At 39.4% G+C, this 24,477-nt stretch overlaps 1 protein-coding gene and 1 non-coding gene across 2 annotated transcripts in view; both read left to right on the top strand.

The window, feature by feature from the left end:
• The window catches only part of LOC149267428 (plastidal glycolate/glycerate translocator 1, chloroplastic-like), a 220,186-nt gene that overhangs the window by 86,952 nt on the left and 108,757 nt on the right, over window positions 1-24,477 (top strand). Inside the window, exons 3-6 of the mRNA XM_089432684.1 lie at window positions 1,292-1,553; window positions 1,740-1,855; window positions 22,229-22,338; window positions 22,862-23,039. Of these exons, the coding sequence (XP_089288810.1) occupies window positions 1,292-1,553; window positions 1,740-1,855; window positions 22,229-22,338; window positions 22,862-23,039 (666 nt within the window). The remainder of the gene's footprint in view (window positions 1-1,291; window positions 1,554-1,739; window positions 1,856-22,228; window positions 22,339-22,861; window positions 23,040-24,477) is intronic.
• Window positions 23,998-24,099, top strand: LOC149267429 (U6 spliceosomal RNA). Its single transcript, XR_016261270.1, has one exon. It is a non-coding gene; the product is annotated as a U6 spliceosomal RNA (small nuclear RNA).

The raw sequence follows: 24,477 nt of genomic DNA, 5'->3' as shown, positions 1-24,477 counted from the left end.
GTCAGGTATGTGGATGTATGGGTGCCAAATCCGAGAGAACCAATGGTCAATTGAACCCGAAGAATGGAGGTGGAACATGCACATGTAATGTAAGATGGAAAGTGGTAACTATGGAATAGGGATAGATGGAATAGGCTATCTCAATCATGGCTTCCCAAGTAGTGCGTCTCCTATAACCATTGGGCCATTATGGGAGGTCCCATCGGCCTAGGATTGAAGATTAACCGCCGATTTAAGTTTTGGGAACAAGATCATGGTCAAAACCCCTCATTCTTCTAGGTGACGCCATAATCCATATCAAAAGCCCAAATACGAAAAAGCATAAACACCCAATTGCAAAGTGAATAAAGTACCCTTTGATTGGAAGCCCACCTTCGTCCATGTGTTCCTATTGGATGGGTGAGAAAGTATATGATTGATGCAGGTTGCGGAGATAAAATGGCATGTCGTCAGCCAGGGCTGTTAGGGGCTGCATGGCTGGCAGGACAAAAGTTTTCTCCTACAGGGTCATCCACTTTGGTGGGTAACATGGCCTTTCTATTGTCTCATTAACGTATACTTTTGCATCTTTTGGTACACTGATAGCAAATGACTTAGCTAGACACTTAGTTATGCTTTCTTATTTTTCCTTTCTAATGCTTCCAACATCGGTTTAGGAGTTGCTTTTGCATTCCAACACTATGTTTGCGTTGGGTGCACATTTTAGTCCTATTGACCTACTTTTGTAATCATTTGTTGAACATCAATAAATTATTATCTTATTATCTGGGAAGTTGGCTGAAGCTTCCATGGTAGTTGGGATTCCTCAAACACACATTTTCTTTTCTGCCTTTCCACATTTTTAGAAAGTTGGCATATTCTCTCTTTCCAAGGTTTTGGAGTAGTTTATCTTAAACTTTGTTTGGAAAGGGGAGAGCTAAACCTGATTTGTCTAACTATTTCATCGCAGTGTGTAGTGGTGAACTTTGGCATTGATTTTTTTTTGGTGTCTAGTTTCTTGATGCCTAGTTGGCATTAGAATTACACTATTGTAACTGGCATTGGATCTATTTATAATAACCATCTTAGGTGAGTCTGCTTAATTCTTTTATTAGCCAACAAAACTCTACTCTGTTAATTTCTTTAATGCATCTTGCACGAGCTTTAGAAAAAAGTGGATAAATTATTAGGATCATGAAATAACATAACTCAATGACTGTAAGGAAATCTCTTAGTAAAGTTTAAAGATAGTGGTAAGCTTCAAATTTTTTAAATGGAGATATTTACATCTTTCTTGTGTTTATTTATACAGTTGGAGGCTGGGCAGCATCACTCTATGTTGCGGGGTACACAGCCATTGCCGTAAGAAAGATGGTCAGAACAGAAATGATAGCAGCAGAGCCCATGCCAAAGCCTTCTCCTTTTTCAAGAAGAGAGATTTGGTTCTGGACTATTATCTTGTCAGTTTCATTTATATTGACTGTTCTTTCACCTCTTGCATTTGGAACTTATGCTCGAACATGCCTTCCGTTTCTTTTAGCGGCAACTGCGTTAGGATTCATCCTTGGATCTGGGTAAAATATCTTTATTATTAGTAGATATTTTCAATAACAGCTCAAATGGTTTATATTTCTGGGCAAAGATAAGCTTATATATTTTCATACACTCGTTGTTCTAGAGTGTTTTGTATTTATTTTCATTCTACATTGGAAAAGCTACCAATTTTTAAGCATTTTTTTGATATTTATGCTTATGTGCAGATTTCCACCTACTGCCAAGAAGCTACTACATCCAATTATTACTTGTGCCCTATCTGCGGATTTGGCAGCCTTTGCTTGTGGAACCTCCACAGGATTGGGCTTTGAATCCACGCTAGGTATGGCATTTGACTTACAAATCTGGTACTTGTTTTATGTTTATTCTCAGTGTTGAGATGGAGTTCTCTTAGACATGCATCATGCTCTCATTTTCTTCTAAAAACCTTACTGCAGATGTGAAAACATCTAAGGGGACTCTACCCATGTCACTTATGGGTGTCATGTGGAGCATATTTATCCTTCACCACATGATAAGCAAACTTTCTGTGTCTACCCTGCTCTTCCATGACATTGTAATAGCACTACATAGATTTATTATGTCACAACACCAAGTTCACGGTAATAAACTTTCTGTTTGGTTTTTGGCGGCACCAAGTGGATTAAAGCAGCATGTTTCCATCACCTTCTCATTCTACTGTATTACAGTCCTAAAATTCAATTAGCTGATCGGAGGCTATTAGTCATCCATTGCTATAATGGGGTCTTTTCAGGTGAAGTATTTGATCATATTTAGAAAAAAAGGGCAACCCAATCTGGAAGAGTCATAATAATGTTATTAGGTCAAAGCCTTCATTGAGAACATGAGGCATGAATCACATGTCAATACCATGAAGATCGTTGTTTTCCATCTGGGTGCATTATGGCATGCTGCCCCATTTAAAATTGGGCAAAAGCTAGGAGCCTAAAATCATTGATTAGAGCTCCTTTGGAATGTGTTTTTTTATCTATGTGGGTGGCATCCCTCACCTTCCAAGAAACAATTTTAACCTTCATCTTTAAAATGATTTCTTCTAGAGTCTGCATATTTCATTGGACAAACTTCTTCCATTCAGATACTGCTTTGATGCACCAGGTCATCTCATACCTACCAGGTAGGAGTTGAACAGGATCAACTAGGACGACATCCACAGGAAGTTCATATAGGTCACTTTAATCTTGGACAAACACTCTTCGGGTGGGTTATGTTCGAAGATAGCTTTATACACCAAGCACTTCATGGAGCTGAGAGATGGACTCTTTGACTAGCCTCCCTATATGCGCTGTCATTGGACGCATGCTCTCCAAATTTCTCTAGGCCAGTTTAAGGTGGGCTCACATAGACTTTGTGTGGAGTTGGAAAACCAATTTGACCTCTCAGATGGGATTTGCCAGCTGTCTCATCTTTGAGAGGTCGAGACAGCTGCATTTCATCTACCATTGCCCCTGTGGTATGACATCTGAGGGCATTACCATTGTCTTTTTAGGGAGTTGTAGACCCTGGCTAGTTTCTTCAAGTACCCTAACCAGAGGTGCTCAGACTTAGCATACAAGTGGTCTTTAGGCTTCATTCCCATACTCTTTGGACATCTAGATGATCACTTCCTTTTTTCTGGTGCTCCCATCTGCTAGGGGCGCTAAGAGACAGATGGATAGCGAACATGTTTCCAATTCCATCTTAGAGTTGATTGGTAGGACTATTTCCACTTCCTAGAGCCCACATTGGCATTGTCAGTTCAGTTCCCATCCCAACTGTCAGAGGAGATCACCCAGGCCTCAGTGGTAGTCGGACCTTGTGTAGTACTGAATCTAGATCCTCCTCTATGCCCTCTGGATAAGTTTTTACCTTAAGTTTTCTCCACTCGACCTTGGATGGTAGGGGAGCTAGATCTAACCAATCTTGATTCACTGACCTTTTGGGCACTCCTTATTTAGGATCCATGCATATTGTACATTCTTCATTTAGATCTTCTCTTAGTTTCTGGAGTTTTAGCTCTCATGATTTAGCTTAGATCTTATTTCTATAGGAGCCATTTTTGAACTCTCACTATGTATCAATATGATTATCCTTGACAGTCCCATCGATCTTCTTTAGTGGTTATTACTAAAATGATCTTATCTTATACCTTGTCCCTAATCATGTTTTATCATATCCCACTACTGAAGAAACAAAGTTGACAACAATGAGGATGATGTGAAGGATATGTTTAGATTGCAATAATATAACTAACCATTAACCAATCAAAGATTCATGACTTTGGTAAATGTCTTTGCTGGAATAATATGGTAATATGATTAACCCATGTTAGATTTGTTCTTTGTGGCAGAGTTGTTGTGGTGGCTACAGATTGACCGTTATTTATTTATGGCAAAATTGTGGCTAATTACGATTGCAATTATTTTTTCTCACAGTGAATCTCTTTTCCCGATGGGCAGCACAGCATTTTTATTTCTGATCTCTTCAGTGGTTGACCGTAGAATAACAAGTGTCTCGGTTCTTTTCAAATAGAATTGCTAATTTTTGGCGTCAGTTAGCAATTGGAGGAATGACTTCTTGTGATTTCCAAATGATTGTTTCAGACACTTTTCCTTCATGTCAGATTTATCTTTGTTTTTTAAATTTTTGGTAGTGTATTGTCTCTGCGATTTCTTCTTTCTCTTAATATTTATGTTGCTTTCTTTATTGTTGGCAATAGAAAGAATTTTAATATAATTTCTAAATTTCAAAGGACCAAGGTTTCTCATGTGGTCAAAGGCTTGGGAATCAAAGACCTTATAATAATTGTATGTTGCCCGTTACCCACCAATAAGGATAATCCTAGGGGTGCCAAAACCTGGGAGGTAAGGATATACGGCTAAAATGGAAACAGAAAGAACCCAAGCTCGGTACTATTGCCTCTGGTAAAACCCTTGAAAAACATTCACAAAATGACCAAGGTGTTTCAAGCATGATTTGCAGACTTGATCCTGTAGGTGGCAAGATATATTTTAGATCTGTAGAATTCTCTTTATACATTCTGTTGGATTTAAAGACAGCAGTCCAATCCTCACACCCATGCTGCTGCCTCCCCCTCCCCCCTTCTTGAAACTTTGGATGAATGAACCTCAGGCCTGTGTCGCAGCAGACATTCTTCTTAGCATAGACCTGTAGCAAGAATGATCATAACCTTTGGGGGACAGAAAGAAAAAAAAAAGGAGATTTCCAGAAAATTTTAAAAGCTGAGGGTGATTGTTTTAGGTCTGTGGAATACTGCTAGTTGGAGTACAGACCGAAATACAGTAGATGCCAAATGGCAGAGCTGACAAAGTGCCCAACGCACTAGTGTTTTAAGAAGGGAATAAGGATTGTGTGCATATATGTATGGGAATGCAGAAATAAGTGAGGTTTGTGTTAGAAAATCAGAAAGGTAGAAAGATCTTCTTATGTTGATAATTACTTGTGATATCTTTGTGTTCTTATTATCTTTCTTGTGTTCTTTTTTCATCTTAGTTCATCAAGAAATTACCAAAACCAAAACACGAAGATCAAGGACACTAGATATAGACACTCAACTAGGGCTAAAACCCCTCTGTAGGGGAAACCTAGTGAATAACTCTTTCTTTAGTAATTCAAAATGAGATAGACCAAGCCCTTAGACCTACAGACCTTTGTCCTCCACCAAGTCAGCCTTCCAATGAGATACAACAACCTTTAATAGTCTCTTCTTGTTCAACAACTACAGTCCAACATCAACCCAGAAATTCGACTTCCCCAGCAACAGAATTTCGACCCCCAGCAACAGAACTTCGACTCAGCAGCAGAACTTAGTTTCGGCCTCTCCGGCAGCTCAATAGATTGACACGTGTGAGGGAGAGAGAGCAAATTTCGACTTTTAGTACTTGAGAGAGACCTCCTCCTTTTTCGCTAACCTCCTTCTTCTTCTTCCTTGAAATTCACACTTTTTCTGGCCCTAGAAGATACAAATCGAACTTGGTGAGTGAGTGCCTTCCAAATGAGGTCGAGTTGCTGCCTTTATATAGGTGTTTTTGCCCCTTAGTTTAGGTCAACTTGTCCAGTTTGAGGCCGACTTGGTGGAGGAGGTCTAGAAGACCTAATTTACATTAAAATAATTTTCTTTCTTGACAAATGAATCCCAAGAAGGGTTCTTTACATTATGACATGGACAAGGACACCTGACATAAACCCTAGAAGCTTGCAATGGAGGCTTTGACCTATAAACAAATGACCCAAGCATGAAACCCATGCTTTAATAAGTCAATTTCTTTAATAATAAAATATATTTTCTTTCTTTTGATAAATAAATTACATCATGACTCAAATACAATTATGAAGACCGATGCTAGTTACATTCTTAACAGTTTGTGTTGAAATTTCTAAGTCTGACACATCAGAAATCCATACTGCATTATCTGGTTTAATTTCTCTTACTTATTCATTCCATTAACAAGTTATTAATGAATATAAATACTGAAATAAACACAAATTCAGCCTTAACTCATATACAGATTAGAAACTGAAATAACTGAGACAATCACACAAGGGACACCGTTATTTTTGGACAATCATCCCCGGAAAAACTTAATGCAGGAAAATTGGTGCAGCAGATATGAGGGTTTTATATTTTTGCAGTTTCTGAATATAACTAGGGTGCCATAAATGGCTCACCCGACAGAGAATGTCCTTGGCAGTAATACCTCTCCTCGGAGACAGATATTTCGACTGATCAATCATTGGATGAACTATCACAACAACTACGACAGCTCCTTAGCTAGACAACGAAAGTTGCTCCAAACTTCTCTATTGCTCTGCGTCACCCTTCCCAGCTTACCAACACTTAGTCTGCCCCACAAAAAAAGTATCTTGGTGCTGCGTCTTGGCCTCGCGTCAGTTCTACTAGTTTCTGCGCAGCTACTGAAGCCTCTGCGTAGCTCCCAACTACCTTTGCGTCAGCCTCTCCAGGCCCTGCGCTATCTCTCTGACACTATCTCTGCCTCTCTGCAATGTATTCTCAGCCTTGTGCCGAACTGCCCCTCACTGCAACAGATCACTAGCTCAATTCTCTCAACAAAACCTCGCTCCAGAAAATCAAACTAACTGATTAATTTGGTGTATCTCTAACTGACCCTCGAACCTCCTCTTATACTTTTCTTGTTGAGTCTTCAACGGCCGAGATTAAGTCCCTAATCAACGGTTAAGATTAGATTTGGCTTGATCCATGTCATTTAGAACATTCTCACCTAGTTTTATATTAATACCCATTAATATTTTAATTTTCTTAAGTTTAGACTTAGGAACCCCATTAAAAATATTAATTATTTTAATATCTCTCCAATCGGGTGGAATTTCCCCAAACGATTATGGGTCTTGGAGATCTTATGTGCCTTAGCCTCTCCACCAATTTTCATGGCTAGAGCACATCCGATGCTATCACAAATCAACACTCCCTCTTAGCGAGGAATGTGCTCTATTAATGCTTCACCATGGAAACATCACACTAATCCTTCGCAACGGTACCTGTGCTGATGCTTGGCCTACTGCTTGACATCATCTGCATGACTGCTTCCTATACTGCTTCCCATGACACTGCCACTACCACTACTACATCTATACTATTGCTCCCTCTCAATATGATGCCCATGCTGCCCCTAGCATTGCCACTGCTAACTGCTGCACTCCAACTTAGTTACCCAGAAGTAGGTAACTGACTTCTCCCAAATACTAACATCCCGGTCAGTCTGGAAGCCTCGTGAAACTAAAGTTGCCTCTACTACTATATTGTGCTCTTTTTGCTGCCACTGCGCTGTTGCATACACCTATGTGCCTCTCGCACTGCTGCAACCTCTAATGAGCTGCCTCAGATTTCTGCACCCAAGCACTGCCTTGCTGCTCCAATATACTTTGCTCCACCAACATCTATCATTTTGCTACTGTCGTTAAGGGCTTCCGTAGCCGGATGTGATCCAAGAGTTTGGGAACTTCAAGGATCCTGTCCCATTTTGTAGTCCTTTCGAACTACAACTCCAGATCACCCCACCTCCCTCTTGGAGATGTGGCTTCCATCTCTGCCAAAATGTCGAATTGGTTCCCTTCTCCCTCTTTCATTGCTGCCCTAGCAAAACTCGGATTTGGATTTCTTTGGCACAAGAAACCCTCTAAGGAACAAGATCCTCTAGACTCCCTTTGAGTCTTGATTTCGTTCACAAAAATCCTTCGGCCAAATGTTGAACCGCTCCTCTCCAATCCTCCATGCAGCTGCAACTCGGATCTGGATTCCTTGGCTAGAAATCTGTCGAGGTAGTGATTCCCTCTACCTTGGCTCTGTCTCCTCAGACATTGTTCTGCTTCGACAGAAACAACATCCCACCAGCTCCTCGAATCACAAACTGCCCACAGCTCCCTAAGCCATGGCAACTAAAGAAACTAAGCCTTTCAGGCTCTGCGCAATCTCGACAACGGCTGAATCTGCCCCTCTTGGCCCTGATAAAGATGACCAGGCACTACGTAGGTCTGATCTGCCCCTCTGCCTCTGTGCTAACCCTCCTTTTGGCTCGAAATGATGACACAAGCTCTGCGTCACTTCTTCTGCTCTGGAACATCGTTGTCTCTCGGGACAGCTGCGATTGTTGCAAATTTCAGATTACCGCTGATGCCTTCAGTCCTCCTGTGATCTATAATGCTCTGATACCATGTTGAAATTTCTAAGTCTGACACATCAGAAATCCCTACTGCATTATCTCGTTTAATTTCTCCTACTTGTTCATTCTATTAACAAGTTATTTATGAATATAAATATTGAAATAAACACAAATGCAGCCTTGACTCATATACAGATCATCAACTGAAATAATTGAGACAATCACACAAGGGACACCTTTATTTTTGGACAATCATCCCCGGAAAAACCCAATGCAAAAAATCGGTGCAACAGACATGAAGGTTTTATTATTATGTAGTTTCTAAATACAAATAGGGTGCCAGAAATGGCTCACCCAACAGAGAATGTCCTTGGCAGTAATACCTCTCCTCGGAGGCAGATATTTCGGCTGATCAATCACTGGATGAACGATCCCACAACAGCTATGGCAGCTCCTTAGCTAGACAGCGAAAGCTACTCCAAGCTTCTCTACTGCTCTGTGTCACTTTGCAGGGACTGTGTCACCCTTCCCAGCTCACCAGCATTCAGTCTTCCCCACGAAAAATCTCTTGGCGCTGCCTCTTGGCCCTGCGTCAGTTCTGCTAGCCTCTGCGTAGCGCCCAACTGCCTTTGCGCCAACCTCTCGAGGCTTTACGCTGTCTCTCTGGCACTATCTCTGCCTCTCTGCTATGTATTCTCGGCCTTGTGCCGAACTGCCCTTCGCTGCAACAGATCACTAGCTCAATTCTCTCAGCGAAACCCTGCTTCAGAAAATCGAACTGACTGATCAATTTGGTGTATCTCCAACTAACCCTCAAATCTCCTCTTATACTTTTCCTGTTGAGTCTTCAACGGTGGAGATTAAGTCCCTAATCAGCGGCTAAGATTAGATTTGGCTTGATCCATGTCATTTAGAACATTCTCACCCAATTTTATATTAATACCCATTAATATTTTAATTTTCCTAAGTTTAGACTTAGGAACCCCATTAAAAATATTAATTATTTTAATATCTCTCCAATCTGGTGGAATTTCCCTAAACGATTTCGGGTCTTGGAGATCTTATGTGCCTTAGCCTCTCCACCAATTTTCATGGCTAGAGCACATCCAATGCTCTACCATAAATCAACAGTTTGAACCCGTTGATGATAATAGCATTAGACAAACACTTCTGCATAGCAGTGTCTAGATTTGTGGAAGTTGTCCAAAAGGACCCTTAACATTAGCAATTACTTTGTTTAAAGAAATTAATAAAGTAATTGGCTTTTATAAGAAAAAGTGAGATAATCTAATGAAATGCAAAAGTTATTTGTATTAGTGAATTAGATGAATCTCAACCATTGATCTTAAGTGAAGCTGAGATCTAATCTCAGCTGTCAATCACTTCGGAGATTATGGTTTTGGATCTAGTCAATAACTCAAACTTATAAAATAAAGGCTAGGCTAAGGGAGAAGACACATCAAGTGAGCACAAGGCAGTGAGATAGTGAGATCTCAATGATTAGGTGGAGAAGGACATTCGTCCATGTGTGTGGAGTTCAAGGAAGAAGAGCAAGGGGCAGCAAGAGAGAAGGTTCCATATCAGCCAAGCAAGATTGAAGGACAGGTTTTGAGGGTTTGATCAGTTGAATAATTTGCGAGTTTTAGCTGTTGTATTTTTTTTATCACAGGACAACTTTCCTAGGAAGAGAGCCATTGTGTGCTGTGGATTTATTAATGAAACAACGGATTTGAAGGGCAGAAATTCATGTGAACATGTGTATAGATTGGTGGTTATTTTTGCTTCTGTTGTTTTATCATTTTATTTACGTGCTAAAATCTGAGCAGTGCTTTTATTCAGCAGAACTGCAGTAATCAATTAATTTACAGCAAGGTATTTATTGGACAATAACTAGGTAGTAGCTGGGGTTGGGAAAATTAGCGGAGTCAACCTATAGTGGCCTGGGGCTGACCTACATGTTGAGTTAAAATATATATCTGTTTGGGTGGCCAAACTATTGGGCTAATTTTGGATTAAAGAAAAATATTGAGTTGATCCCTAATTGAGGATTTGGCCCCTTTTTTTGGGTTATAGGTCTACATTTGGAGGTTTGGAAGGGGCTATCCCATTTGGCACACACTTTGGGATTGCTTATGTGCTTGGAGAAAGAATCCAGCCTTTTGAAAACTCTTTTGGATAGTGCATTGGGCATTTTTGTTGATGTGGCAAAAAAAGGGAGCATTGAAGGGCCTTTGGAAGTTGGATGCCATGTCAACAAGCTCCTTGTACTCTTCATTTATGAAAAAGGGTCTTATTTGAGAGCCCATGTCCCTAAATTTGTACATGTAGCATTAGAAACCCCATCAGAATTTTGCATTAATGTAGATTAATTAATTTGTGGAGAGGGCCTTTTGCCTCTGCATAGGCTCATTTAGGGGATTTAGCTTAGAAAATATTATTTATTGTAATAGAGTGGACGTTCTCTCTTGTAAATAGAGAGAGATCTCTCTTCATTTTCTCATGGAGTTTTGGAGGAGAAACCCCGTAGCAATATAATTTTTTTGCGATTTTTCTCTTGTGGAGTTGGTTATGGGTATTTCAAGGTAAGCAAATTATCTCAGGGGACATATTTTTGCTTGGAAGGATTTTCTCTTGGATTGATAAAGTGATGCTATGGTGGATTGTGCTATTTTTATTCAGGTTCTTCTTCTTGATTGCACCATTGTAGAAACAAGGTGTCTATGAAATTTTCAACTTGATATATTGAAACATTTTATGGCTCTAAAATCTACTTTGCAAAATTTGTCACTAGGTATCCATCAAGGAAACTTAGATTATCATACCTTGACTGTAAATCTCCAACTGATTGAAAGTTGATAAGGTTTAGATTGAGAGGTTTTATCTTTTCTAAGATACTCCAATCATGTCTCTAGGGATAGCCTCACTCCTCTTACTCCATATGCCCATAAATGCATTGACAAGTCAAGAAATTGATTCTTCATTCTTGATCACTTTATACAACTTTTTGTAAATCATTAGAAAACGTTTTGCTATGGTACACCTTGTTACCACACAATCTAGCAGGGGTCTTAGGAGGGCTACCTAAAGGACAACTACCAAACCAAATGGGAACAACGAGACAAGGACCCACTGTCACTTCAGTTGATGTCCCCTGCTCTTTACTGACTTTCACCGATGGGAGGAGTCCCGGTCAATGGCAATGCACAAAGTGATTTCCAAAGTCCATTCAAAGGAGAGGCGCAAATAATGGCTTGCTTGCTTTAAAAGCAAGATAAGGGATATCCAAGAAAGGCTTATGGATAGGAGGCCTAGACCTAGGTGAAAGGGATACTCAATAGAGGAGATGTGCCTAGATCAAGGCTTCCTAAAGGAAGAAAGGATCTCTCTCAGGGTTTTGTACAATAGTGACCTTACAAATGTTTGGGACCACAAGAGAGACCTAGGGGGACCCAAACTAGGCCTAGGGTTCAAAGGAATTCAGATGAATAAGATGCCCTAAGTCAAGCAAGGGTAAGATAGGTCAATGAATGGTTAACTTCCAATGCGTTTTCAAGTATAGTTGACCTATGGAAAGCCATTAACCAAAGAGACCAAGGACTAGAAATGATGTTCGAGCTAGGGCTTGGGATTTCTCCAAAATATAGCCACGAGAATTCGTTCAAATTTGGAGGACACTTGGAGGAACGCCAATGCAGTAGTATACCAACTCACACTTCAAATGGACTAGCTTAAACGCATTTCAGCCTAGACCCTAGGAGATCCTCTAGGGTTAGGGTGAAAAAGTGGAAAAAGAGAGAAATGAAGGAGTAGGGTGTGATCAACTAGGATGAGGATCAATGCCTCTCCAATTGGGAGAGATGGAGTCAAGAATAACCTTGATGAATGAGTTTTTCTCTTTCAAGAAGTCATATGCAGCCTTCGCTAGCCCTAACGAAGCAACTACCTGTTACAAAGGAATTTATACTTCGCTTGGAAATAGATGATGGATTTACAAGGTTGCAAGATTGTATCAACCCTTAGGAACATTCATTCATATTCTCCAATGAATAATGCATGCAATAATACAATAATCCAGTGCTTTTAAGAATTTCGCATTACATTAGGGCACAAAAATGAGATTATCACAATATATTCCATACATTAGACATGCAACAACAATGAAATACATCAAAATTGCACTTACAAAAGAATGTGAGTATATCCATCCATCACAATTGCAGTAAAGAAGCTCCAAGACAAGAATAACGAAATCCAAACATCAAAGTGCATAAAAAATCTCCAACTTCGTGCATCAATTGCAGGTCCGAATTCTTTTACAAGAGATAATCCAAATTCAAGGGGTTTGATTTAGTTCAATTAGACTAATAAGCCCCTAAAAACAACTTTACTGTGCAAATAACATTCTAATTAGTGACAGTTCAGAGGCGATTTCAATTGATAGATTGGATTTGAGGAGCTGCGGAACGATGAACCCTAGCATCCTGATTGCCGCCTCCATTCCTTTGGCCGCCGCTTGGCCTCTGCTCGACCCGGCTGTTGACGGAGAAGAGCTTTACAGTCATGGAATGCGAGCTCTCCCCTTCATCGGTATACTGCGGGACTTCCAATCTCTTCTGAACGACCCTCTCTCCCCTTTTTGTTCCGTTCAGATCTCTGGTGCTGCCTGTCTGTGGCACTATGTTTCTGCTTCTCACACCCGCCGGCCCCTTCAGATAGCAATCGTAATGGTCAAGGACGAACAGGCAAATTTTACTCGCGCTTCTCCTCAGATGGCGGTTACAGGGAAGACATTATATGATCGGGAAGGTTGCTCAACCATATTACTGCCTCCTCTGACCCCCAAAAACAGCCAATACTCTGTTTTTATTCTTCAGAACTCCCTCAGATCCCTGGATCTGCCTGGATGGGCCCTCTGGAAGCTTTACGGGGCGGAATGCAACGACAGTCTCATTAATGATGGGATTTTCCCATCATCTCCTCACATGCCCCTGCGGCAGGTTCAGAAAAAGAAGGCCCTGCAAAGCCCTTGCCCCCTCTCGTCTCAGATCTGCAGAGGAAGGAGGAACCCTGAACTTCTTGCCTCGTTTCAGATCCAAATCAAGCTCATCTCTGGCAAAACTCTGCTACAATGGGTGAGCTCTTCGGATCTAGTGCAGGACCTCAAGCATGCTCTGGAACTCAAGCTGGGGATACCCTCTGCAGCTCAACGACTTCTCAACGAAGGTAAACAACTTGAGGATCTCTACCCTCTTTCTTTTTACAGCATTAAGAGAAATGCCTCCATTATTTTTGCCCTTCGATTGAGAGGGGGAGCTGCAGGACAAACATCCTCATCCAAGGCATTTTCATACAAAGATGCTGTCCATGCACAGAGGCAGGAGAAGACAGCTCCACCAGTTCAGGCTCCCAAACCTTTTCTGGTGGATAAACTGGAGGATACCCCCTCCATTGAAATAGAGCACCCATCGCTGGATGAGCAATCCCAAAAGTTTGCGGAGCATGGCATTATTTGCAGATTCAATGGGCTATGGCCACGCACAGCAGACCTCTACCAGTGGATTCACTCTAACTGGACCAACAATTGTAAGGTCTTGCTATGCTCAAAGGGCTTTTTCATTACAGTGTTTGCTTTTGAGGAGGACTACCAAAGAGCCTTAAAAGCAGGGCCATGGTTTTGGGGGTCAGCAGGTCTCTTCCTCACCCCCTGGTTCCCAGACTTCGATCCATCTACAGCAATCATCACCAAGCTCCCAATCTGGGTCAGACTTCCTAATCTCCCGGCGCATCTATGGCACTTTGCTGTATTCCAAGGGATCGGCAATACTCTAGGCCGCCTTCTAGACACAGACACTTCTAGAGGGGAAAAGGGCCTATACACCTTTGCCAGAATCTGTGCAGAAATAGACATGAGCAAAGGTCTCCCTGACAAGATCAATCTCAAAATTGGAGACTTCCATTGGACTCAGAACTTGGATTATGAGAACACAGCCTTCCGCTGCCGCAACTGCCATCACACAGGGCACCTTCAGAGCTCTTGTCCCTCGATGCCTGCCCAAAAGAAGAAAGCCAATCCTAAACAGAAATCCAAAAGCTGGAAGCCTCATGACCCTCCCCCCATGGACGACTTTGATTTCAGCTCGGATGAAGAGGAGGAGAATGAGGAAGACGTGGAAGCAAAGATGGCAAAGGATCCGCCCTCGGTTGAGCCTGAGGATGTCTGTCCAGCCAAACTCTCAGAAAAGGAATCATGAATCCTCCACCTCGGATTCAGATAAGGAAACCTCTCAGTCAGCCCAGCTCAGTTTGCAAATCATTCCAGCCCAGCGGGGCCCTCCTGAATGGGTCAAAGTCAGTAAAAAGAAAGGGAAAAAATGCTGAATAGTTGATTCCTCCCATGTTGGGTAGAATCCTATGCTGTTTTTTTGCTCCCCGGTTCTTCTAGTTACTTCCTGCTCTCTTCTACTCTCTTCTCGTTTCTTCTAGGAGCCGAGGTGGATAGCCTATCCTTTCCGGCTGCCTGTGTTCTTGCTTCTCATGGTTGTAACTTCATTCTGTACTATACGTTCTCTTAATAGATTTAGTTTTTACCGAGAAAAAAAAACATTCTAATTAGTGACAAGCCCACCAAATAGCTTAAAAAGTACAACATAAGCCTTTCTAATGACGCCGAAATGATTGAATCATGGTGCAAAGGGCCGTTGGAAGCAGTGTTGTGAAAAGCGCGATTAAATCGCGATTTTTTCATCTTGTCGATCAAATCGCGATTTTTATACGAAAAAATCGCCTACTTTTTTTTGACGATTTTTACTGAAAAAATCGCGCTTTTTTCAAAAAATCGCGATTTTTTCGAAAAAAGCGCGATTTTTAACGAAAAAATCGTGGGGGCTCAGGACAGCATAGTTTTATAACTTTTTTTGGGTTTTTTCATGCAATGTTTTTTGAAAGAAACAAATAATTTTTGAGTGGGGTAGCTTAATGATCAAGTCTAGGCCGTAGTATGGATATGCTATTCATGGTAATGTTAAATTCTTAAAGTAAAAGTGACATTCCCCTTAATCTTCATTTTCATCCTTCTACTTAAATTTTTAACATTACCATGAAATGACTCAGGATGTTTGAGAGTGGTTCCAACCTCATTGGATTTCATATGGAGAAAGTAGAATTTTAGATTTCATTTAAAATCCAGCAGACTTATTAGTTTTTCAGGATTTCAGGATTGGGAGATTGTAATGTTTCCAGGTGACACCACCTGCCCGGGCTACCCCTGCCACCAGTAGAGGACGTGGTCTACCTCCTATAGCTCCTACTTCTAGTTCTTCAACGTCTAGAGCACATCAGACTCCACTGCCATTTCCACCTGCACGGGCACCAGCATCTACATCTAGAGGGAAAGGGAAAGCTGTGGCATTTTCTCGCAAGAGGGGCAGAGGAAATCAATAGGATTAGACTTTCATTTTATTGTATATGACATTATGATATGATGAGATACATTATCATATTTTTTGTTGATATTTTGAGGCTGAGTTGGGACTCAGGAGTCAGGACTTATTATTCAGGACATGATTCAATGTTATGTGTGATTTTAGCGCTAGAAATGATATTAAACATCTTATATGTTAGTTTTTTTATCATATTTATGTGTCAATGTATTTATTTTATGTTGTAGATGGTTTGGATATTAAAAAAATTGAAAAAAAATGAAAAAAAATGAATATTTTTGTACCAAACGATTTTTTCCCGCTTTTTTCCGATTTTTTCCGATTCGTTCCCCGCGCCGATTTAATCCCGATCGCGCTTTTCACAACATTGGTTGGAAGGCCAATATATGTCCCTCATGTGCCAAAATGAAGAACAGGTCTCCCAAAATCATGACCAAGTTGTTGGCCCCTTGGTTTTCAAGCAAAACATTTGTCGTGCTTCCAAATGGTTGTGGGGCACAGTGAATGGTCTCATGGGTCTCCAACTGGATCAAACATATTGATACTCCATCCATAAGGGGAAGAATGATTATACAAGCCCTCCCATTTCTCCCTAGATGAGACAAAACCCCATTTGGGCCCTGGATCATATGCCAAGTGTGTGGTGCAAGTATGTGGCCAACTGGGCAATGCGGTGCAAGTGCATCATCATCTCTGCATTGAGTGGGGAATGAGCAAGCATAATGTGGTTCTGAAGAATCCCATGGTATGGAAATCAATGCTCTATTGTGGAGGAGGCCCATGGCTCTTAACACACTCTACGAGTGCCATCACAATCCTCTGGAGGGCTCGGATCCTATATAGGGAGGCCAATCCCAAGGTGAAGACCCACCTGCAATCTTGTATAAGATCCAATGTGTCTCCTCACCTTCCAGTGTGACAATTCATTAGTACAATTGAGTAAATATGTTTACAAGTCAGGGGTCCAAGTGGACACTTCATAGTGGCATGTCCTTCCAAATGGGCTTTAGAATGTATAGGTGTTCGCAGGCCAAGAAGGAGGCTAATAAAGGACCCTATTAGGCGGTTTCAATCTCTAAGGGAGTGACAGGTCCGTGGTACACCCATCAAGTGGTAGGAGTCATGTGAAATAATGAAGGAATGGAGTGGGGTAGCAGGGGAAGCCTCCAAGCCACATGCCATGGTAAAAGAGTAGCTATAATGAGGGAAGCTCACAAATAGGTGTATAGATGTAGGAGGGAGAAATCGTGGTACATGAGTTACCCCGACCTTTGTTTTTCTATCCTTCTTCATATGCCTATTGCCTTTTATTGATTTTTCTTTCTTTTAAATGCTTGGGGCTCTAGGGAGTGAGAGCATGATGTGTATGATATAATAGTGAATACCCCCTTAAGGTTGGGCAGTTCATCTCCCACCAGGGGTTGGACAATCATAGGTTCCTAAATGACGCTGGGGGCTCATATAGGGGCTCTAGGAACCATGGTGATGGCCATAATGATAAGGGGTAGAGCTCATGTCTGGCTTTTGCCCATGTGCTAAATTTTTTGTTTCAGCCATATTTTGCATTTTATGGTACATTTCTTGTAATAAGTGGCCAAATTATGCTTTTAACATTCTTTATGGTTGCATCAACTTTCGGGGCATCGTTCCAGGCCCGTCCTAAGTGTGGACAAGGGGAGGGGAAGGATAACTCCTTGTGGACCCAATGGACAAATGTGGACCTGAATGGGAAATATGTGAAAAGGGGTTATAATGAGTGGAGGGGAGTGATGTATATGGTGTCGGGAAGCAGGACCATGCAGCCAAAATCGGGGTTTCCCATGTAGTGCCACTCCTAAAGCTAGTAGCCAATAAAGGGGATCCCACGAGACCAAGATACAAGACTAACCACCAAGTTGGACAAGGGGTCAAGAGCATAGACCAAGCCCATTCTTTCCGTCGAATCCCCTCAATCATCCATGTCCAAATGTGTCCATGATAAGTAAGCAAAAATATCCAATTACATAATGAAAAGCCATACATTCGGGGTTGGAAGGCCCACCTTAAAACATACGATCATAACAGATGGACAAGGGCACATAATGGCTGGCTCAGGTGGCGGAGAATGATGGCACATCGAGCTATCTGGTGGCTGGCTGCTGCCTGAACACAAATCGAAGAGAAAAAAATCACCTATGGGGGTCACCCACTAGTGGTGGGTAACATTTGGCTCAAATTGGGATATGATTTCTCAGTGGAGTGCGACTCACGTGCTCAAACAGGGAGGTCATTAGAATACCAGCGATCTCCTAAGACTATAGACATGTTATCTGCACATCAAAGACAACATAAGGCGCAACATGTTTTAACAATTTTTTGATCGCCCATGCTTGGTTAGGCCATAAAACCAACATGAAATAAAATTCCTAATCTAAATGCATCTAATCTAAAATGATAATAGAATATGATATTAGTTCTAATGAAAAAATCAATATGCAATGCATCCTACTCTAATATGCATATAATACAATGTCAAGTGTCAAGAAAAGGGGTGATACGACTTATTTTGGCCAACTGAGGCCAAAGTTTGTCGTCAAGTCTAGCAATGTAATAATATCCTTCACTGACCTTACCATGAATCTTGACAGGAATAGGATTTTTATCCACCAACACTAGATCCCCTAATTTGAATTCCTTTTTAGGCCTCCGCTTCTTGCTTTATTTTTTATGGGGTCTTTTGAGGATGCAAACCTCTTGAGAGGGAAGGATAGGGGATGGTTTCACAACCTCAGGAATCTTGTAATATGGAATAGGACCAGATTTATTAAAGCATGAGTTTCCTGCTTGGGTCATTTGTTTATAGGTCAAAGCCTCGTGTGTAGGCTTCTAGGGTATGTCAAGTGTCCTTGACCATGTCATAATGTAAAGAACCCTTCTTGGAATTTATTTGTCAAGAATGAAAATTATTTTGATGTAAATTAGGTCTTATAGGTCTCCTCCACCAAGTCGACCTCAAACTGGACAAGTCGGCCTAAACTAAGGGACAAAAACACCTATATAAAGGCAGCAACTTGATCTCATTTGGAACACTCACTCACCAAGTTCGAGTTGTATCTTCTGGGCCAAAAAAAGTGTGAATTTCATGGAAAAGGAGGAAGAAGGCTAGCGAAAAGGAGAAGGTATCTCTTAGGCACTAGAAGTTGAAATTCTCTCTCTCTCTCTCTCATGTGTGAATTCACTGTTCTGCTGGGTCGAAATTCTGCTGCTGGGTCAAAATTCTACTGCTGGGTCGAAGTTCTGTTACTGGGGGTCGAAATTTTGTAGCTGGGAAATCCAATTTTTGGATTGTTGCTAGGTTGAAGCTGTTGAATAAGAAGAGACTACTAAATCATCTTGGAAGGTTGACTTTGTGTAGGAGGAAGTATGTTGGTCTAAGGTCTTGGTCCATCTCATTTTGAATTACTGAAGGAAGAGTTCTTGACTAGGTTTTACTCTATATAGGGGTTTTAGCTCTGGCTGAGTGCCTACATCTGGTGTCTTTGTTCCTTGTGTTTTGGTTTTGGTAATTGCTTGATGAACTAAGATAAAAGAAGAACATAAGAAAGGTAATAAGAATTCAAAGATATCACAAGTAATTATCAATATAAGAAAATTTCCGCCTTTTTGATTTTCTAACACTCTACACATTGATGATGTCAGCATTCCTAGCCCTATGGCTCACACGTGTGGGGAGATTCTTGTGTTTTTTGTCTAAGCTAGTGGGTTGGCTTGTAACCCAGTTCATTATTGTGATTTTACTTGTTGATTAGGGGCTTTTAGGCTTTTAGGCTTAATTGTATCTATTCCTCATATGAATAGAGACAACAATTCAATTCTCATCATCACCTGAACTTGGATTATTTCAGCCTATTAGTTTTGTGGAGGAAATTCGATCAACGAATGCATTTATATATTTGGAGCTATTGTCTTGAATCGATGGATGGAATTTCATGCATGTTATCTTGTAAGTGAGAATTTTATTGGATAAATATTTTCTTTATGTCTAATGTATGGAATATTTTGAATCTAGGGTTTTCTATTGTGCCCTAATTTATTGAAAATTTATTTGATAGAATCTAGATATCATTGTTGCATACATTACTGATGAATAACATATGAATTAAGTCACATGACACGAGGACACGAGACACGGAGAACACATAAATACGAGTATTTGACACGAGACACGGAGGACACGTAAATATGAGTATTCGACACGAGACACAACGACCCTGGAAATAGTACACGAGGGACAAATTTATATATATATATATATATATATATATATATATTAAAAAAAATACTAAAAGATAGTTCCTGATCCATATACTAGCAAACCAATGTCCGAACAAGAAGAAGGGCAAGGGGAAATCATAGAGCACTGCATTAGTAGACTCATGAGTCATAAGTGAACGAGTTTGCTAATGGGTTTGAGAAAGAATTCTTGCTGATGACATTTCTTTCTAGCACCATTGACAAAGGTGCATGGTTCGTGGACAATGGAGCATTTCATCATATGATGGTTTTGTGGGAGTAATTTGTGGGTTTGAGAGAGGGTGACCTAGATCTTGTTATCGGAGTATATTGTAGAAATTTCTGTTTTCCCACCCCGGTTTTCAGTTTCTCCTTATTTCTCCCATATAGTTAAATGCCCTTTCCCATAACCATACATTTAACAAGCTGAAAAAAATAAATTTGCTGAAAACACAAATTCTGGAAATTTTACAGAATGCTGGAAATTGCAGAAATAAAAATCAGCAGTAATAAACAGCCATTAAAACACATTTAAACACTGAGATTTTTGGTCAATGTGACCCTGAAAAAACCCCCTACAACTCTTGGGGAAAACTACTTTGAGAGCTCTTCTTTATTTTTGAAAATTGCCTTTTTACAGCGAGAAATTTTCCGCAAAAAATCAGCAAGCAAATTTACAACTTATCTCTTTTCCCATGCTTCACAGCAAACTGGAAATTACAGCAAACAGGACAGCAATAAATGTTGTACGGTCTCCTCGATTTTCGTGCCCACTTTCAGCATTAAATGCTGCTGTATGGCCCTCGTTTTGCGTGTAGAAAAACTAGCAAACTGCTCCTCGATTTTTGTGCAAACCACTCCTCGAAAATCGTGCCAAAATCTGCCTTTCACTGTGTGCTGAATCAGCTGTACAAATCTGCTCAACTGCTGCCTTGGAATGTGTGCCAAACTGCTGTCTCCTTCTCCTCCCTGCTCAGAAATCTCTCTTGCTCTCTTTCTCCCAATCTGCTCATGAAAGAATTGAATCGAATGTGATCTTTTCCTCATTTTCCTCCCTTAATATAACTCCAAATGACTTTTGGGTGATCCAAGTGACTTTTGGGTGATCTCTAAATCCAATGGCTGAAATAGATTTAGATCAATGGCTGAGATTAAATGCTCATTTAAATCTCACTTTTTATTTTTTAATTCACCCCACTTTAATAAAGACTCACTTAGTCATTTATTTCCAAAGTCACTTTTCTTTTCTAATTTTTCATTGACTTTATAAAAGTCACTTTAAAATTAGACTTAGTAACTTTATCACTTAAAGTCACTTTTAAATTAGATTTAACTTTATAAAATTATAAAATCTCTTTAGGAGAAAAATTAAATTCTTTTGGACACTTTTCCCTAGGCCAAAGATCAAAGCCTAAGGGAACCACCTGTCCTCCGGTACCATTATGCTATCACTTAATTTGAAATCCTATTGCCACTGTCAACTATCATGACAGTTCAGATGCTACTAACGACCAATTAAATTTGTTTTAGAATTTCAAAATCACAGTGAGTTCTGAACCTTGTATAACCACTGTATTAGTGTCTTGGGCCGCCATTATCTTTATGCATGATCAAAGATTAAATGATTTGATTAAAACTTAACGGTTCCAACCTTCCACCGACCCTTCCTAGCCGTGAAGGTGAAGCTAAGTTGAGCTGCAATAAAGGTTAACAAATATTATTAGGTTTTAATTCCCATTGGACTTGTGAAGGTGAAGTTAAGTTGAGCTCCAATAAAGGTTAAACAATATTATTAGTTTTTAATTTCCATTGGACTTTAAGAAAATAAATTATTTGATTATTTCAAAGGGAATTGTATTATATATAATGACAGTATTTCTGGAAGATGTAAAAACGATATTTTAAATATTATTTTCAATTTCATAAAAGGTAATTAAATAGCATAAAGGAATTTAGATGATATTATAAAAAGAGTACATATTCCGAAGTTCAATAAAAAAGGTTATAAATAAAATTATATTACATTTTATTAAAAAATTTAAGTCATAACAAGGGACAATTTGAAAATGGAGGGGGAAGATTCTCTTTTGTAATCTCAACTTTTAGGTTTTTTTCATGAATATTTTTGTGCAATTCATTAGCTTCATAGCCTAACACTTTGCAGGTAGGATTTATCTCTTCCATCTTCCCTAGATTTTATCATGTTCCAGATGTCAGTGTGTTTCAATGTGTGGATGAGAGTCAAGTATCTTGGATTTTTATTACAATTACGTATTCCTTGAGCCTTTTCTGCATTATGAAATTGTGAATATATCCTTTGATGTGCAGGGGCCTACTTAACTAAAAGTGCAACCAATCCTGGTGCTGGTGATATTTTGATGGGATTTCTTGGATCTGTGATTCTTTCATTCGCTTTCTCAATGTTTCGTCAGAGAAAGGTAGGGATGTACTTCATTTTCTACTTTATTGTTTTATCACACTGCATATCTAAATTGAATTATGTATGACTCGTACGTGCTTGACACTGGATAGCCTAGTTTCAGAGAGTCATGGAGGTTATATTTTTGAAGGTTTTCTATGCACGTTTCTATTTAGTAAGCTCCGATGTACATCCTACTCTAGTTCCTGTAGTTTGAATGTCCCCAGTTTGTAAGTACTATGTAGCAATACAGAACTGCTGCTGCTGTGTGATTAACGACTGTAGCCATTTGCTGACATATATGGCTCTGTAGTAGTCTATATATTCCAGTCCTGACTCCTAGTCTAGAGCAAATTGATTGACTCGTGTTTGTGTGTTATAGACATACTCTAGAGTTTAGACTCTGATGATAAGAAATGATCTGCGAAGATAGAAACAATTGATTGGACTACAGCTGAAATATTTTTACGTTGAGTTTATTATAGTTTGTAAATTGATGTTTGGATATTTGTAAAATTGCATCATCTTTCATGTGTGTCTAGCTTGTCAAACGGCATGCTGCGGAGATCTTCTCAGCTGTGGTGGCTTCAACAATTTTTTCTCTGTACTCAACAGCAGCTATGGGCCGAGTGATTGGACTGGAACCAACCTTAACTGTTTCCATTTTGCCAAGATGTATTACTGTTGCACTAGCATTGAGCATTGTCTCGCTTTTTGATGGTCGGTTTTTTCTTCCCTTACCTCTTTACATATGATGAGCTTGCTTGCATAAGAATCTCTTCGCATACGTCATAGCAGAACAGAATCTCTAGTGGGCATGCTTACTATTCAACGTTCAATGGTTTTCCTACCCCAAAAAGTATTCTCTTGGAGTTGCAGCTTTATTTTAGTATTTAAAGATGGTGATGCAATCTTCTGCAATCTTGGGAGTGCTTCTGGTTTTTGAATACAGTACCATCTCTTAATGCTTTCATCAAACCAGCATACATGTACTGGAACAGGAAAACAATAAATGAAATAGCAGTATAGAAGAATTTCAACGAAACATCTATTTTTTTGATCTTTCAGCTCAGCAAGGCGAGTTACAATGGTGGAAAGGAGGAAAATGCCTTGCAAAGTTATGCCCGAAGGAAGTTATTCTTAGATTTATTTCTGAGAGTCTCCAGCTCAATTATTAAAAAGTAACTATTACAAAATTAAAAAATTTAAATAATGTGGATGGTTTGTTTGTTTGTTTTTTTTGGGTCATATTTTCCGGTTTAATTGGTTTAAAATTTAATATGGATTTTTTTGGAACGGTTTAATTTGTTTAAAATTTAATATGGATTTGGATTTTTGTGGAATGACACATTTGAATGGCAAATTTGCCACAATCTGAGTAATTCATTAGTTTTTCAAATTTATCATGAATGTTTCGAATTCAGAAACCTATTTTAAATAAGAAAAATCAAGATGTGATCAAAATAATTTTATTAGATTCCATTTTAAAACTCCAAAACATAATATCATTAGACCATATTTTTTAGTTAGTCTTTATATTTTATCTAATTATTAGAAAAGACATTGAGAAAAATTTGAAATAACGTTGATTATTAAATTTTTAATAACCATAATCATTGGTTCTTTGGTGGGAAGTTGTTCCGACTTTTGGTGGTAAGTTGTTTTAAGTTTTTTTTTCGTTCCTTCAGAGACATCTATAAAATTGGAAATATATAGAGAATATTAGCCTGGCCTCTGAGCAAGGATGACAGATATTTATCATTAAGTAAAAAAAATGTTGTTTTAATTTTCTTATGTTTTTTTAAGTTGGGTGATCAAGTTTTGGTTGTAATTTTTAATGTGAGAAATTATGTTTGAGATTTGTTTGATTTTATCCCTGCAAGTTTATCAGTTCATTTTCAGATATTTATCATTAAGTAAAAAAATGTGTTTCATTTTTTTTTTAATGTTTTTTTAAGTTGGGTGATCAAGTTTTGATTGTAATTTTTAATGTGAGACATTATGTTTGAGATTTGTTTGATTTTATCCCCTGCAAGTTTATTAGTTCATTTTTTATTTTTTTTTACCTTTTGTAATGACTTTTATCTTTTGTAAACCCCCATACTTAAATTCAAAAAGAGTCAAGGGATTTCTACTTGAATGGTTTATGAGGCACAAT

This window comes from Pinus tabuliformis, chromosome 6 (assembly GCF_031772625.1).
Source record: "Pinus tabuliformis cultivar Carrire ecotype Pingquan chromosome 6, CPIR1, whole genome shotgun sequence".
NCBI lineage: Eukaryota > Viridiplantae > Streptophyta > Pinopsida > Pinales > Pinaceae > Pinus > Pinus tabuliformis.
Note: the sequence above shows the minus strand (reverse complement) of the source record. Positions and strands in the feature narration are given on the sequence as shown.